Source organism: Notothenia rossii (genome assembly GCF_949606895.1).
Source record: "Notothenia rossii genome assembly, chromosome: 5".
Lineage (NCBI taxonomy): Eukaryota > Metazoa > Chordata > Actinopteri > Perciformes > Nototheniidae > Notothenia > Notothenia rossii.
The window spans coordinates 92,933,388-92,948,194 of record NC_136903.1 but is presented as its reverse complement, the minus strand read 5'-3'; the positions used below and the strand labels follow the sequence as shown (position 1 = coordinate 92,948,194).

At 44.6% G+C, this 14,807-nt stretch overlaps 1 protein-coding gene across 3 annotated transcripts in view; it reads left to right on the top strand.

Annotated features, from left to right (window-relative positions):
- Window positions 1-14,807, top strand: part of grm7 (glutamate metabotropic receptor 7) — a 240,060-nt gene that overhangs the window by 186,253 nt on the left and 39,000 nt on the right. For all 3 annotated transcript variants that reach the window (XM_079680198.1, XM_079680199.1, XM_079680200.1), the window contains one exon: window positions 5,844-6,044. In XM_079680198.1, coding sequence (XP_079536324.1) covers window positions 5,844-6,044 — 201 coding nt within the window. The remainder of the gene's footprint in view (window positions 1-5,843; window positions 6,045-14,807) is intronic.

Sequence of the window (14,807 nt, the reverse complement as noted above, 5' to 3'; positions counted from 1 at the left end):
TAAAAGAAATGAGAACATTTTGTAAATCAAGGCAGATGTGATTTGAACCAGCTCATGGTTTGAAATGGCAAACATTGAAAAGCAGAAGTATTATTAAAACCATGTACTAATCATCACCTTAGTCTCATCATATACTCTGGGAAGAGAACATGTACTGTGCTTGAAAACTGGATCACATCATCATGTGAGGTTGACTTTGTGACCTGGAGAACCTTTCAGCTGCAGCATCAGCTCGTTGATGAGCTTGGGATATGAGATCGGGGGCGAGGGCGGCGAGTCAGGCGGGAGTAAGCTAGTGTCCACAGCGGAGGGTCACGTGAAGTCCCCATCTGACCTGTTGCTACTGTCTGCAGTAGATGCAGTGCTGCTGGCGTTTAGTGATGGTTGCTTTAACCATTTTGGTATAAATGATTATCCACAGATGTGTGTCACTGCTGTGGAAGCACTTTGGAAACGATGCACGTGCAGCGGAGCAGGTCACGCGCACCTGACACAATTTGTTGTTTGTATTTTTCGCTCCGTTCTCTTTTTTGAATAAAGGGTGCATAACATTCAACTGCCCCGAAGATCCCGACGTGAAGCCCGAAGGGTAAACACACCAGGTTTACTAATCTACCCGCACAATTTGTCTGGGTTCGGAATGTCTCGCTATGTTAGTACATTCTTAAAAAACAAAACACCATTTAATTTCGGGTTAAAATGCTCAGTAACGGGTCATATGTTACCCACATTTCATCAGTAATGCGTTACTTCGTTACAGCAAAAAGTAATATATTACTGTAACTCCGTTACACCCAACACTGATGACAGGTGACCTTTAAGTAAAAAGTACCCATAACTAGCAGCTGTTTTAAAGAGTACCTGACCTCCCTTTATATTCATAGAACAATAATGTCATTGTTAGCTAATGAATGTTTCCATGGTGACCAACGGCAACATGACAACGTTTCCATTGGTCCCTCTTCTTTAGAGAAGACCAGGAAATGATGGATACACGGATCGTGTTCAAATCAATAGGCACGCAATGACTCTAAATAATAATGATCACGCCACCAAACACACATTCAGACTAAAGGAACCAGCCTGTTTGGAAAATGAGAGAAGTAGAAAGTACAGGTATTTGAGTTCAACATGTAAGAAGTAGAAAGTACAGGTATTTGAGTTCAACATGTAAGAAGTAGAAAGTACAGGTATTTGAGTTCAACATGTAAGAAGTAGAAAGTACAGGTATTTGTGTTCAACATGTAAGAAGTAGAAAGTACAGGTATTTGAGTTCAACATGTAAGAAGTAGAAAGTACAGGTATTTGTGTTCAACATGTAAGAAGTAGAAAGTACAGGTATTTGAGTTCAACATGTAAGAAGTAGAAAGTACAGGTATTTGTGTTCAACATGTAAGAAGTAGAAAGTACAGGTATTTGAGTTCAACATGTAAGAAGTAGAAAGTACAGGTATTTGTGTTCAACATGTAAGAAGTAGAAAGTACAGGTATTTGTGTTCAACATGTAAGAAGTAGAAAGTACAGGTATTTGTGTTCAACATGTAAGAAGTAGAAAGTACAGGTATTTGAGTTCAACATGTAAGAAGTAAAAGTACAGGTATTTGAGTTCAACATGTAAGAAGTAGAAAGTACAGGTATTTGAGTTCAACATGTAAGAAGTAGAAAGTACAGGTATTTGAGTTCAACATGTAAGAAGTAGAAAGTACAGGTATTTGTGTTCAACATGTAAGAAGTAGAAAGTACAGGTATTTGAGTTCAACATGTAAGAAGTAGAAAGTACAGGTATTTGGGTTCAACATGTTAGAAGTAGAAAGTACAGGTATTTGTGTTCAACATGTGAGAAGTAGAAAGTACAGGTATTTGTGTTCAACATGTAAGAAGTAGAAAGTACAGGTATTTGTGTTCAACATGTAAGAAGTAGAAAGTACAGGTATTTGTGTTCAACATGTAAGAAGTAGAAAGTACAGGTATTTGAGTTCAACATGTAAGAAGTAGAAAGTACAGGTATTTGAGTTCAACATGTGAGAAGTAGAAAGTACAGGTATTTGTGTTCAACATGTAAGAAGTAGAAAGTACAGGTATTTGAGTTCAACACGTAAGAAGTAGAAAGTACAGGTATTTGTGTTCAACATGTAAGAAGTAGAAAGTACAGGTATTTGAGTTCAACATGTAAGAAGTAGAAAGTACAGGTATTTGAGTTCAACATGTAAGAAGTAGAAAGTACAGGTATTTGAGTTCAACATGTAAGAAGTAGAAAGTACAGGTATTTGAGTTCAACATGTAAGAAGTAGAAAGTACAGGTATTTGGGTTCAACATGTAAGAAGTAGAAAGTACAGGTATTTGAGTTCAACATGTAAGAAGTAGAAAGTACAGGTATTTGGGTTCAACATGTAAGAAGTAGAAAGTACAGGTATTTGTGTTCAACATGTAAGAAGTAGAAAGTACAGGTATTTGGGTTCAACATGTAAGAAGTAGAAAGTACAGGTATTTGTGTTCAACATGTAAGAAGTAGAAAGTACAGGTATTTGTGTTCAACATGTAAGAAGTAGAAAGTACAGGTATTTGTGTTCAACATGTGAGAAGTAGAAAGTACAGGTATTTGTGTTCAACATGTGAGAAGTAGAAAGTACAGGTATTTGTGTTCAACATGTAAGAAGTAGAAAGTACAGGTATTTGTGTTCAACATGTAAGAAGTAGAAAGTACAGGTATTTGAGTTCAACATGTAAGAAGTAGAAAGTACAGGTATTTGAGTTCAACATGTAAGAAGTAGAAAGTACAGGTATTTGGGTTCAACATGTAAGAAGTAGAAAGTACAGGTATTTGTGTTCAACATGTAAGAAGTAGAAAGTACAGGTATTTGGGTTCAACATGTAAGAAGTAGAAAGTACAGGTATTTGTGTTCAACATGTAAGAAGTAGAAAGTACAGGTATTTGTGTTCAACATGTAAGAAGTAGAAAGTACAGGTATTTGTGTTCAACATGTGAGAAGTAGAAAGTACAGGTATTTGAGTTCAACATGTAAGAAGTAGAAAGTACAGGTATTTGAGTTCAACATGTAAGAAGTAGAAAGTACAGGTATTTGAGTTCAACATGTAAGAAGTAGAAAGTACAGGTATTTGTGTTCAACATGTAAGAAGTAGAAAGTACAGGTATTTGTGTTCAACATGTGAGAAGTAGAAAGTACAGGTATTTGAGTTCAACATGTAAGAAGTAGAAAGTACAGGTATTTGTGTTCAACATGTGAGAAGTAGAAAGTACAGGTATTTGAGTTCAACATGTAAGAAGTAGAAAGTACAGGTATTTGAGTTCAACATGTAAGAAGTAGAAAGTACAGGTATTTGAGTTCAACATGTAAGAAGTAGAAAGTACAGGTATTTGAGTTCAACATGTAAGAAGTAGAAAGTACAGGTATTTGAGTTCAACATGTAAGAAGTAGAAAGTACAGGTATTTGTGTTCAACATGTAAGAAGTAGAAAGTACAGGTATTTGAGTTCAACATGTAAGAAGTAGAAAGTACAGGTATTTGTGTTCAACATGTAAGAAGTAGAAAGTACAGGTATTTGAGTTCAACATGTAAGAAGTAGAAAGTACAGGTATTTGAGTTCAACATGTAAGAAGTAGAAAGTACAGGTATTTGAGTTCAACATGTAAGAAGTAGAAAGTACAGGTATTTGAGTTCAACATGTAAGAAGTAGAAAGTACAGGTATTTGAGTTCAACATGTGAGAAGTAGAAAGTACAGGTATTTGTGTTCAACATGTAAGAAGTAAAAGTAAAAAGTCGTCAGATAAATAAGTAGTGGAGTAAAGTACTGATACCAGAAACATGTACTTGAGTACAGTAACAAAGTATTTGTACTCCACTTCTCCCCAGCTCTGGCAGCAGGTAATGAAAGGCAGGTGTCTTCCCTCTTACACAGCAGATATCCTGTTATTGATCTCTACATGTTTGCACACTGCTTCTGAACATGAATGCGTGTTTCTTGCAGAGATCTTGATGTGTGTGTTCTTCTGGTTTCCCTCCTGCAGCGTCATCAATCTGAGAGAAGGACATTTTCATCTCCTTTTTAAATTACACTTCTGTCAGTTGTATGATATCCTAAGACATGGGGAAAGTATACTGTGGTTCACTTTTTGAAGTACTTCTTTCTACGTTCCCATAGTTCTTAGGGAAACACAACATAAGTCCACGTGACATGTATTTGACAGCTTCAGCAACTAGTTTCTCTTTGAATTAAGATTATACGCACAACATGTCCCATCTTTTTTTGGCTTTTAGTCGCTGAAAGAAAATGTGTTTTTGAGGCCAATATTTCACTCGTCTGTGAGTTCTTATCTGACAGTATTCAGGTTTTATTTCTGTGGCAGAGAAAGCGTATGCATTAATGTAATATAAATAAAATACAAATGTAAATACACTGTTGAGCCTTATGTAGCTTTTCAAAGTACTAATTGAACTTGTGTATTTCCATTGCTCGTTTGAGGGGAATCCACGAACATGAAACTGCATGAGATGTATTCGTAGATGTTTTTTGCCTCTAAGTGTTTATTTGAGTCTTTTTACCATCTTTTACGCCACGTTTGAAACAGATGGCTGAGTGAACAGAAACGCCTCTTTTTCATTTTGTGTGACAAACAGGAAATGAGTTTTGTTTGAGATAAAGTGGAGTCAGTGTGCATGAGGAGGTGCAGCAGTCCTTTTAGCTGACGGATGCTATCAGCTGCAGCTAATTAACGTTTATGCTGCGAGTCGGACAAACTACAAATAAAACGCTCGACTGGCGTCTCTGGAATCAGCTCTGTGAGCCGCTGAGCGTGACATTAACATTCAAGTGAAGCACACAGAAAGAAACAGACTCATTTCTGCTGTTGATTTTATACAGCGTTTTATTCTGCTCCATCACGTTGCCTTGTTAAGGTTAGGATGTCCGCATACAAAACAAGGATCCTTTGAAATATGGGGTGAAAAAAGTCACAATTCCGAGAAAATAGTCTTAATTTTCAGAATAATTTCAAAAGTCTGAGAAAAATGTAAAATTTGATCGAAATGTGATAAAAAACTTTCAACCTGAAAAAGTCAAAATCTGAGACGAGGAAAGATTCAGCAAAAAAGTCAAAATTCTTAATGAAAGTCATAATTGTGTGAAAAATTTAAAATATCGAAACGAAAAACAAATCTTGAGAATTCGTCCAAAATTGTGTTAAGAATTCAAGATTCTGGGACAAAAGTCAAATTTCTGTAAACATTTAAAAAAAATCTGAGAATAGTCAAATTCTGAAGAAATCCCGAAAAAAGTAAAAATTCGGAGAAAAACGACAACATTCAAAAAAAAAATCAAGATTCTAAAAAATGAAAAAATCTCTAAATATTGAGAAAATTGTTGAAATAAATTCAAAACTATGAGAGAAAAGTCAAATCTCTGATTTTTTTTTATAAAAATCAAATTCTGCCACAAAAGTGCGACTCAGCATAAATACTAATAATTTGTATATAAAGTATAAAACTAGAGGCCTTGATGATGTCATTCCTTATAAAGCCTTCTTTATCCATTGATTTCAGTCTCAACAATAAACACAGAGACTTTCTAACCTGGATTCCCAGTTTGTCACGTTGACTCATACGATCTGTTTCTCTTGTTTATAGACTCTCTACTCCTATTGACTGTATTTGCTTGCACTATTTGATCTGTGTGATCGTGTTGCTCTGTTGGAGCAGCCTGGGACCTCAGATGGACAGAACTACACTGCAGTACACATGAGAATAAAAACATTGAATCCTTGAAAAAATGAACTTTGACTTCAATCTGCATTTCCCTAAGCACTGAGTCTGTAATGTGTTCTCAGGTCAGGAGCGGATCAGCATCGACTCCAAGTACGAGCAGGAGGGGAAGGTGCAGTTTGTGATCGACGCCGTGTACGCCATGGCTCACGCTCTGCACAACATGCAGAGGGACTTCTGCCCGGAGAACTCTGGCATCTGCCCCGACATGGACCTGGCCGGAGGCAAGAAGCTGCTGAAGTACATCCGCAGCGTCAGCTTCAACGGTGAGTGGGCGGAGTAAAGCTCATCTTAGGCTCAATGAGGGGAGAGAGCAGCTTCACAACAGAACACATCTGGATCTACCGGACGCCAACACACCAACAAGATACACAAAAGAATATGATGCAGATGTGGAGAGAGACCACAGAGCAATGTGTGGCTGTGTGACAACACATCTGAATATACCTGAAGCCGGAGATACATCAAATCTAAATGTGTTCACAAGACATGCCTCAAAGGGCAAAGCAATCAAAAGCAAAGACAAAATACAAACGTCAGAGCAATTATAAAAACATTATACATCAAAGTAAGTCTTTCCATGTGATAAAAGCATGTGACTGGAGTGATGCTAGTGTGGATGGAAGCTAGGAGGGAAGCTAGGAGGGAAGCTAGGAGGTAGAAACTAGGAGGTGGAAGCTAGGAGGGAAGCTAGGAGGTAGAAGCTAGGAGGTGGAAGCTAGGAGGGAAGCTAGGAGGTGGAAAGTAGGAGGTGGAAGCTAGGAGGTGGAAGCTAGGAGGTAGAAACTAGGAGGTGGAAGCTAGGAGGTGGAAGCTAGGAGGTGGAAGCTAGGAGGTAGAAACTAGGAGGTAGAAGCTAGGAGGTGGAAGCTAGGAGGTGGAAGCTAGGAGGTAGAAACTAGGAGGTGGAAACTAGGAGGTGGAAGCTAGGAGGTGGAAGCTAGGAGGTAGAAACTAGGAGGTGGAAGCTAGGAGGTGGAAGCTAGGAGGTGGAAGCTAGGAGGTAGAAGCTAGGAGGTAGAAGCTAGGAGGGAAGCTAGGAGGTGGAAGCTAGGAGGTAGAAGCTAGGAGGTAGAAGCTAGGAGGTGGAAGCTAGGAGGTGGAAGCTAGGAGGGAAGCTAGGAGGGAAGCTAGGAGGTGGAAGCTAGGAGGGAAGCTAGGAGGGAAGTTAGGAGGTGGAAAGTAGGAGGTGGAAGCTAGGAGGGAAGCTAGGAGGTGGAAAGTAGGAGGTGGAAGCTAGGAGGTGGAAGCTAGGAGGTAGAAACTAGGAGGTGGAAGCTAGGAGGTGGAAGCTAGGAGGTGGAAGCTAGGAGGGAAGCTAGGAGGTAGAAGCTAGGAGGTGGAAGCTAGGAGGGAAGCTAGGAGGTGGAAAGTAGGAGGTGGAAGCTAGGAGGTGGAAGCTAGGAGGTGGAAGCTAGGAGGGAAGCTAGGAGGTAGAAGCTAGGAGGTGGAAGCTAGGAGGGAAGCTAGGAGGTGGAAAGTAGGAGGTGGAAGCTAGGAGGTGGAAGCTAGGAGGTCGAAGCTAGGAGGGAAGCTAGGAGGGAAGCTAGGAGGTGGAAGCTAGGAGGTGGAAGCTAGGAGGGAAGCTAGGAGGGAAGCTAGGAGGGAAGCTAGGAGGTGGAAGCTAGGAGGGAAGCTAGGAGGGAAGTTAGGAGGTGGAAAGTAGGAGGTGGAAGCTAGGAGGGAAGCTAGGAGGTGGAAAGTAGGAGGTGGAAGCTAGGAGGTGGAAGCTAGGAGGTGGAAGCTAGGAGGTAGAAACTAGGAGGTGGAAGCTAGGAGGTGGAAGCTAGGAGGTGGAAGCTAGGAGGGAAGCTAGGAGGTAGAAGCTAGGAGGTGGAAGCTAGGAGGGAAGCTAGGAGGTGGAAAGTAGGAGGTGGAAGCTAGGAGGGAAGCTAGGAGGTGGAAGCTAGGAGGTAGAAGCTAGGAGGTGGAAGCTAGGAGGTAGAAGCTAGGAGGTGGAAGCTAGGAGGGAAGCTAGGAGGTGGAAAGTAGGAGGTGGAAGCTAGGAGGTGGAAACTAGGAGGTGGAAGCTAGGAGGGAAGCTAGGAGGTTGAAGCTAGGAGGTGGAAGCTAGGAGGTAGAAACTAGGAGGTTGAAGCTAGGAGGTGGAAGCTAGGAGGTGGAAGCTAGGAGGGAAGCTAGGAGGTGGAAGCTAGGAGGTGGAAGCTAGGAGGTGGAAGCTAGGAGGTGGAAGCTAGGAGGGAAGCTAGGAGGTGGAAGCTAGGAGGTGGAAGCTAGGAGGTAGAAACTAGGAGGTGGAAGCTAGGAGGTGGAAGCTAGGAGGTGGAAGCTAGGAGGTGGAAGCTAGGAGGTGGAAGCTAGTTGAACAGGAAGACAGATGTGAAGAGACGGGTGAGGACACTGCAGTTGTTAAAGTGTCTCCTTGTCACCGTGTGCTCGTCATCGTGCCTCAAATGGAGGCGTTTACTCACTTTCTTATTTTATGACATTAAATTACAAAAATAATATCATAGACTGTCTGAGAGTCCGAACACGCTGGCTCTGTGTCTGAGAAACTCCACCTGGTTTTAAATAGCACTTTGAGGTTTGAGAGAAACACATAAAAGCTGCCCCTCCTCAACGTCTCCTCAGAGGAGACAGAGTTTATCGATGGTCTGGATAGTAGAAGAGAAACAGAGAGTTGAACACATATTGATCTTCCTGTGATTTGGATATCGCTCCATAGCCCAGACATTCAGCATCTCCGTGCAGCTGGTTCATCTTTCTACAAAGAGTAAGGATGCTTAACACGTATAGGTCCCATTGTCCCGGTGGGGTAAGGAAGGCAGTTAGGACACAAGTGCAGAACAAGGTACTGACAACAACTGAAAGACAAGCAGAACTTCAATACCAGCAAGAATCACAAAGACAGGACACAGGTGGGGAGGGGGGAGAAACACAGGAGCACCAGGTGGACACAATCAGGGTGCAGTGGAACAGTCCAAACATCAGCTCCTATCGTCTCTCCCTATCGTCTCTTCCTCTCCACTCTTCCTATCCACTATTCCTTTCCACTGTGCGAAACGTCACGGGGTTAAGGAATAGTGGATAGGAGAATTCAAGAGGAAGGTCCAGTGGTTCCTAAGCTAAAGGAGGTTATAAAGGACGTTTGAAAGCTCCTTTCCTATCACCTAGAGAAGGAGCTCTCATCATGGCTGCCACTGAGGAGGGACCTCCGGGTCATTTCACTCCGTCAGGAAGGTTCCTGAGAGAAGCTGACTGTTCGACCGCAGCCCGCTAATCAAACAGGAAACTAGAGAAAACAGTAAGTAGCATAGCACGGGGGGAGACACCTTTCCAAAGACAAGACAGGACAGGACAGGACAGGACAGGACAGGTCAGGACAGGTCAGGACAGGTCAGGACAGGTCAGGACAGGACAGGTCAGGACAGGACAGGACAGGTCAGGACAGGTCAGGACAGGACAGGTCAGGACAGGTCAGGACAGGTCAGGACAGGTCAGGACAGGACAGGTCAGGACAGGTCAGGACAGGTCAGGACAGGACAGGTCAGGACAGGACAGGACAGGTCAGGACAGGTCAGGACAGGTCAGAATGAAACGGATACGGATCATAACACCCTCAACGCCTCCAGCCACAGGAAACTGAAGTGTGTGCTGACACACGGAGAGGTTCAAGGCATGGTTCATCCTCTCCATGGCTAACCTCGTGACGTGGAGAGCAGGGAGTCTCAGAGCAGGGAGTCTCAAAGCAGGGAGTCTCAGAGCAGGGAGTCTCAGAGCAGGGAGTCTCAGAGCAGGGAGTCTCAGAGCAGGGAGTCTCAGAGCAGGGAGTCTCAAAGCAGGGAGTCTCAGAGCAGGGAGTCTCAGAGCAGGGAGTCTCAGAGCAGGGAGTCTCAAAGCAGGGAGTCTCAGAGCAGGGAGTCTCAGAGCAGGGAGTCTCAGAGCAGGGAGTCTCAGAGCAGGGAGTCTCAGAGCAGGGAGTCTCAGAGCAGGGAGTCTCAGAGCAGGGAGTCTCAAAGCAGGGAGTCTCAGAGCAGGGAGTCTCAGAGCAGGGAGTCTCAGAGCAGGGAGTCTCAGAGCAGGGAGTCTCAAAGCAGGGAGTCTCAGAGCAGGGAGTCTCAGAGCAGGGAGTCTCAGAGCAGGGAGTCTCAGAGCAGGGAGTCTCAAAGCAGGGAGTCTCAGAGCAGGGAGTCTCAAAGCAGGGAGTCTCAGAGCAGGGAGTCTCAGAGCAGGGAGTCTCAGAGCAGGGAGTCTCAAAGCAGGGAGTCTCAAAGCAGGGAGTCTCAGAGCAGGGAGTCTCAAAGCAGGGAGTCTCAGAGCAGGGAGTCTCAAAGCAGGGAGTCTCAGAGCAGGGAGTCTCAGAGCAGGGAGTCTCAGAGCAGGGAGTCTCAGAGCAGGGAGTCTCAAAGCAGGGAGTCTCAGAGCAGGGAGTCTCAAAGCAGGGAGTCTCAGAGCAGGGAGTCTCAGAGCAGGGAGTCTCAAAGCAGGGAGTCTCAGAGCAGGGAGTCTCAAAGCAGGGAGTCTCAGAGCAGGGAGTCTCAGAGCAGGGAGTCTCAGAGCAGGGAGTCTCAAAGCAGGGAGTCTCAAAGCAGGGAGTCTCAGAGCAGGGAGTCTCAAAGCAGGGAGTCTCAGAGCAGGGAGTCTCAGAGCAGGGAGTCTCAGAGCAGGGAGTCTCAGAGCAGGGAGTCTCAAAGCAGGGAGTCTCAAAGCAGGGAGTCTCAGAGCAGGGAGTCTCAAAGCAGGGAGTCTCAGAGCAGGGAGTCTCAAAGCAGGGAGTCTCAGAGCAGGGAGTCTCAGAGCAGGGAGTCTCAAAGCAGGGAGTCTCAGAGCAGGGAGTCTCAGAGCAGGGAGTCTCAGAGCAGGGAGTCTCAGAGCTGGGAGGCTTCGTGACGTGCAGACTGAAGGACACAGTGTGTGGGAGCAGGGAGTCTCAGAGCAGGGAGGCTTCGTGACGTGGAGACTGAAGGACACAGTGTGTGGGAGCAGGGAGTCTCAGAGCTGGGAGGCTTCATGACGTGCAGACTGAAGGACACAGTGTGTGGGAGCAGGGAGTCTCAGAGCAGGGTGTCTCAGAGCAGGGAGGCTTCGTGACGTGCAGACTGAAGGACACAGTGTGTGGGAGCAGGTGTTGTAAAGTGGTGTGATGCACGGCAACGCTCTCAAAGGACCGTCATTAACACGGCTCTCATCGCCGTCGCTCATTAAGTCCGTTTCACGACTCTGTTTGGGAACATAAACGCCTCCGGGAGCTCCGCCATCAAACGTCCGATAACGAGAGAGAGGACGGGCGTCTTTACGAGCGAGGGGTCGGCCAATCAGACGCTCCGATCTGCAGCGAGATGCAAATGAAGTGTCGAGTTATTAGAGGAGCATCGTGGTGTTATTGCCTTTACTCTGGCAGCCTGTGTGTGTGTGTGTGTGTGTGTGTGTGTGTGTGTGTGTGTGTGTGTGTGTGTGTGTGTGTGTGTGTGTGTGTGTGTGTGTGTGTGTGTGTGTGTGTGTGTGTGTGTGTGTGTGTGTGTGTGTGTGTGTGTGTGTGTGTGTGTGTGTGTGTGTGTGTGTGTGTGTCCCTTTAAGATACTCACAGCCCTGACGGAGAGTTCCACCAAAGACCTTTCAGGGGCTTTAACAAAGCGTTGAGGGGAGGATGCCTCTCATGTCGACCGTCCTCCTCACAACATGTCAAAATAACATTACTTTTTCCATCCTGTCTCAAAATGTAAACCCTAATACCTGATAAGAGCTTCTAATGTGCGTCACTGATGTGCTCATTGATCACACAGACACACACTTGTGGTCTCTGTGAACAGAAACATGTATTCCTAACCTGCTCCTGATCCATGGTGCAGCTGCAGGGAGGAAGTGCAGGTTCTGACTGATGAGGCTTTGTTAGTTTATTCCTGTGGAGTTGTTAAGCAGGAAACATTGGAGCAACTCGTGCCTATGTGACGGAGACACATTGTGTTATGAATTTAAAGTAATGAGAACATTTTAGACTCAAAGCAGGAATAAAATGAAAAACCATTCTACATGACGCTCTGTCTGTGTGTGAAGTGTGATGTTCTAAATGAACATCAGACCCTCACCTTTGGCAAGTACCACATATCCACACTTTCTGAAGTTGCACCTTTGTAATTATTCCTACTCTAATCTGCATAGTTTTAGCCGATGAGTGTGGCTCCAGAGAGAGGCTGTTATCAGCCGATTAGCATCGCATGCAGCGCGTCAGCTGAACCGCTCACTCACCGCTTATTAGAGCTTCATCATTAGAAACTCCCTCTGGAGGGAGCACAGGGATTTGAGCCTCTGCAGACCATTTACATGCACTAACACCTATAGCACTACAGGAGAGGGAGCCCCACAGAGAGAGGCTCCATGAAGAGAGAAAGAGATTCATATAGCACTTTATTATCCACCACATTTCTCTGTGTGTCATTCTTGAAACAAACATGAGCCAAGTATCGACCCAGAAACGAGATACACTTTCTATCAGAGCAGCTCTGTAGCCTGTGGTAGCTATTAACCTCAGTATTGATCTGCAGCACTTGTCTGGTCATGGCAGGAATTAATAATTGAGCTACTCGACGGCAGAGAAAACACTCAGAATATCTGATCCCTTTTCACTGACGTGTTGAAAGTAGTGACTGTCACACAGAGACGGCCCTGAGGCAGACCTCCCTCTCATTCAGGAGTCTGCTCGGCAGCTTCGCACACAGCTGGGGCCAAAAGATACTAAACAAAAGATTGGTCTGAGAAAAAAAGTCTAAATTCTGAAACAAAAAATATTCATTTGATAGAATATGTCAAAATGCCAAAAGTCTGAGAAATTGTAAAGTTTGTTTCTGGGGAAAAAATCTGGTAACAATGTAAATATTCTTCTTTCTTCTTATAAATGTGAGACTAATGTAAATCTTCAGAAAAATATTTGGAATAACGTAAAAATTCTTAAAAAATGTCAAAATCTGAAAAACATTTTGAGAAAAAAGTTAAAATCTGAAAAAAAAAAAAAATCCTGATAAAAAATGTAAAAGTCTGGGAAAGAAAGATAAAAAGTATCCTTATTGAAACAAACACAATGTACACACTTAAGAACAAGGCTTGGCAACATAGCGCGTCGTAAAACGTTGTCCTCGTATCACGTAAAGGAAGTTAGCGTAGATATAAGGCTTCTGAAGAAAACCAAGAAACATTAACCAGTTATTAAATGTTTATTTTTCACTATAAAGGCTTTGAATGAGAACCGGTTGCTGTCATCGTGGCATTCTTTCAACGGATTGATGCGACTGCACATAGTCCATTGAACCCACTTAGCGACGGTCTGTTCTCCCTAGCAACAGTCTGTTAGCGAGATGTAACAACCAAATGTCCAAATCGACCAATCAGAATCGAGTTTTCGACCAAGCCGTGTCATAAAACCAGAAAGTGGATAGCTTTGATCTACAATTTACACCATTATGATTATTCATCCATGTTTTATCCCTTTCTTTTTTAGTACTATTATTTGAATATTTTACATTGTTATTTTGTATTGCTTTAATTTGTAATCTGTGTCAAGATGTAGTTTAATTTCTGCTTACGCATCTTTGTATTTTGGACTAATGAACCCGATAGAAGAAATACAATGATCAAACAAATGAATGAATAATCTCAATGATACAGTAAACCCAAAGGTTTTCTCTTATACCAAGTACATAAGTACATTTGTCTAGAACAGCGGTTTTAAAAGTGTGAGGCGCTCCTCCCCTGGGGGGCGCCAGAGAGCTTCAGGGGAGGCGTGAGAAAAAGATGAGTAAAGTGACACTTCCACACTTTTGGCTGTCTGGGGAGACCGAGTTCCCCCACCTCGCCAAAGAGGCTGTAACAGTGCTCACTCCCTTCACCTCCACCTACCTGTGTGAGTGCTCTTTCCCTTCACCTCCACCTACCTGTGTGAGTGCTCATTCCCTTCACCTCCACCTACCTGTGTGAGTGCTCACTCCCTTCACCTCCACCTACCTGTGTGAGTGCTCTTTCCCTTCACCTCCACCTACCTGTGTGAGTGCTCATTCCCTTCACCTCCACCTACCTGTGTGAGTGCTCATTCCCTTCACCTCCACCTACCTGTGTGAGTGCTCATTCCCTTCACCTCCACCTACCTGTGTGAGTGCTCATTCCCTTCACCTCCACCTACCTGTGTGAGTGCTCACTCCCTTCCCCTCCACCTACTTGTGTGAGTGCTCATTCCCTTCACCTCCACCTACCTGTGTGAGTGCTCATTCCCTTCACCTCCACCTACCTGTGTGAGTGCTCATTCCCTTCACCTCCACCTACCTGTGTGAGTGCTCATTCCCTTCCCCTCCACCTACCTGTGTGAGTGCTCATTCCCTTCACCTCCACCTACCTGTGTGAGTGCTCATTCCCTTCACCTCCACCTACCTGTGTGAGTGCTCATTCCCTTCACCTCCACCTACCTGTGTGAGTGTTCATTCCCTTCACCTCCACCTACCTGTGTGAGTGCTCATTCCCTTCACCTCCACCTACCTGTGTGAGTGTTCATTCCCTTCACCTCCACCTACCTGTGTGAGTGCTCATTCCCTTCACCTCCACCTACCTGTGTGAGTGCTCACTCCCTTCACCTCCACCTACCTGTGTGAGTGCTCATTCCCTTCACCTCCACCTACCTGTGTGAGTGCTCACTCCCTTCACCTCCACCTACCTGTGTGAGTGCTCTTTCCCTTCACCTCCACCTACCTGTGTGAGTGCTCACTCCCTTCCCCTCCACCTACCTGTGTGAGTGCTCATTCCCTTCACCTCCACCTACCTGTGTGAGTGCTCATTCCCTTCCCCTCCACCTACCTGTGTGAGTGCTCATTCCCTTCCCCTCCACCTACCTGTGTGAGTGCTCATTCCTTTCACCTCCACCTACCTGTGTGAGTGCTCATTCCCTTCCCCTCCACCTACCTGTGTGAGTGCTCATTCCCTTCACCTCCACCTACCTGTGTGAGTGCTCATTCCCTTCACCTCCACCTACCTGTGTGAGTGCTCATTCCCTTCACCTCCACCTACCTGTGTGAGTGCTCACTCCCTTC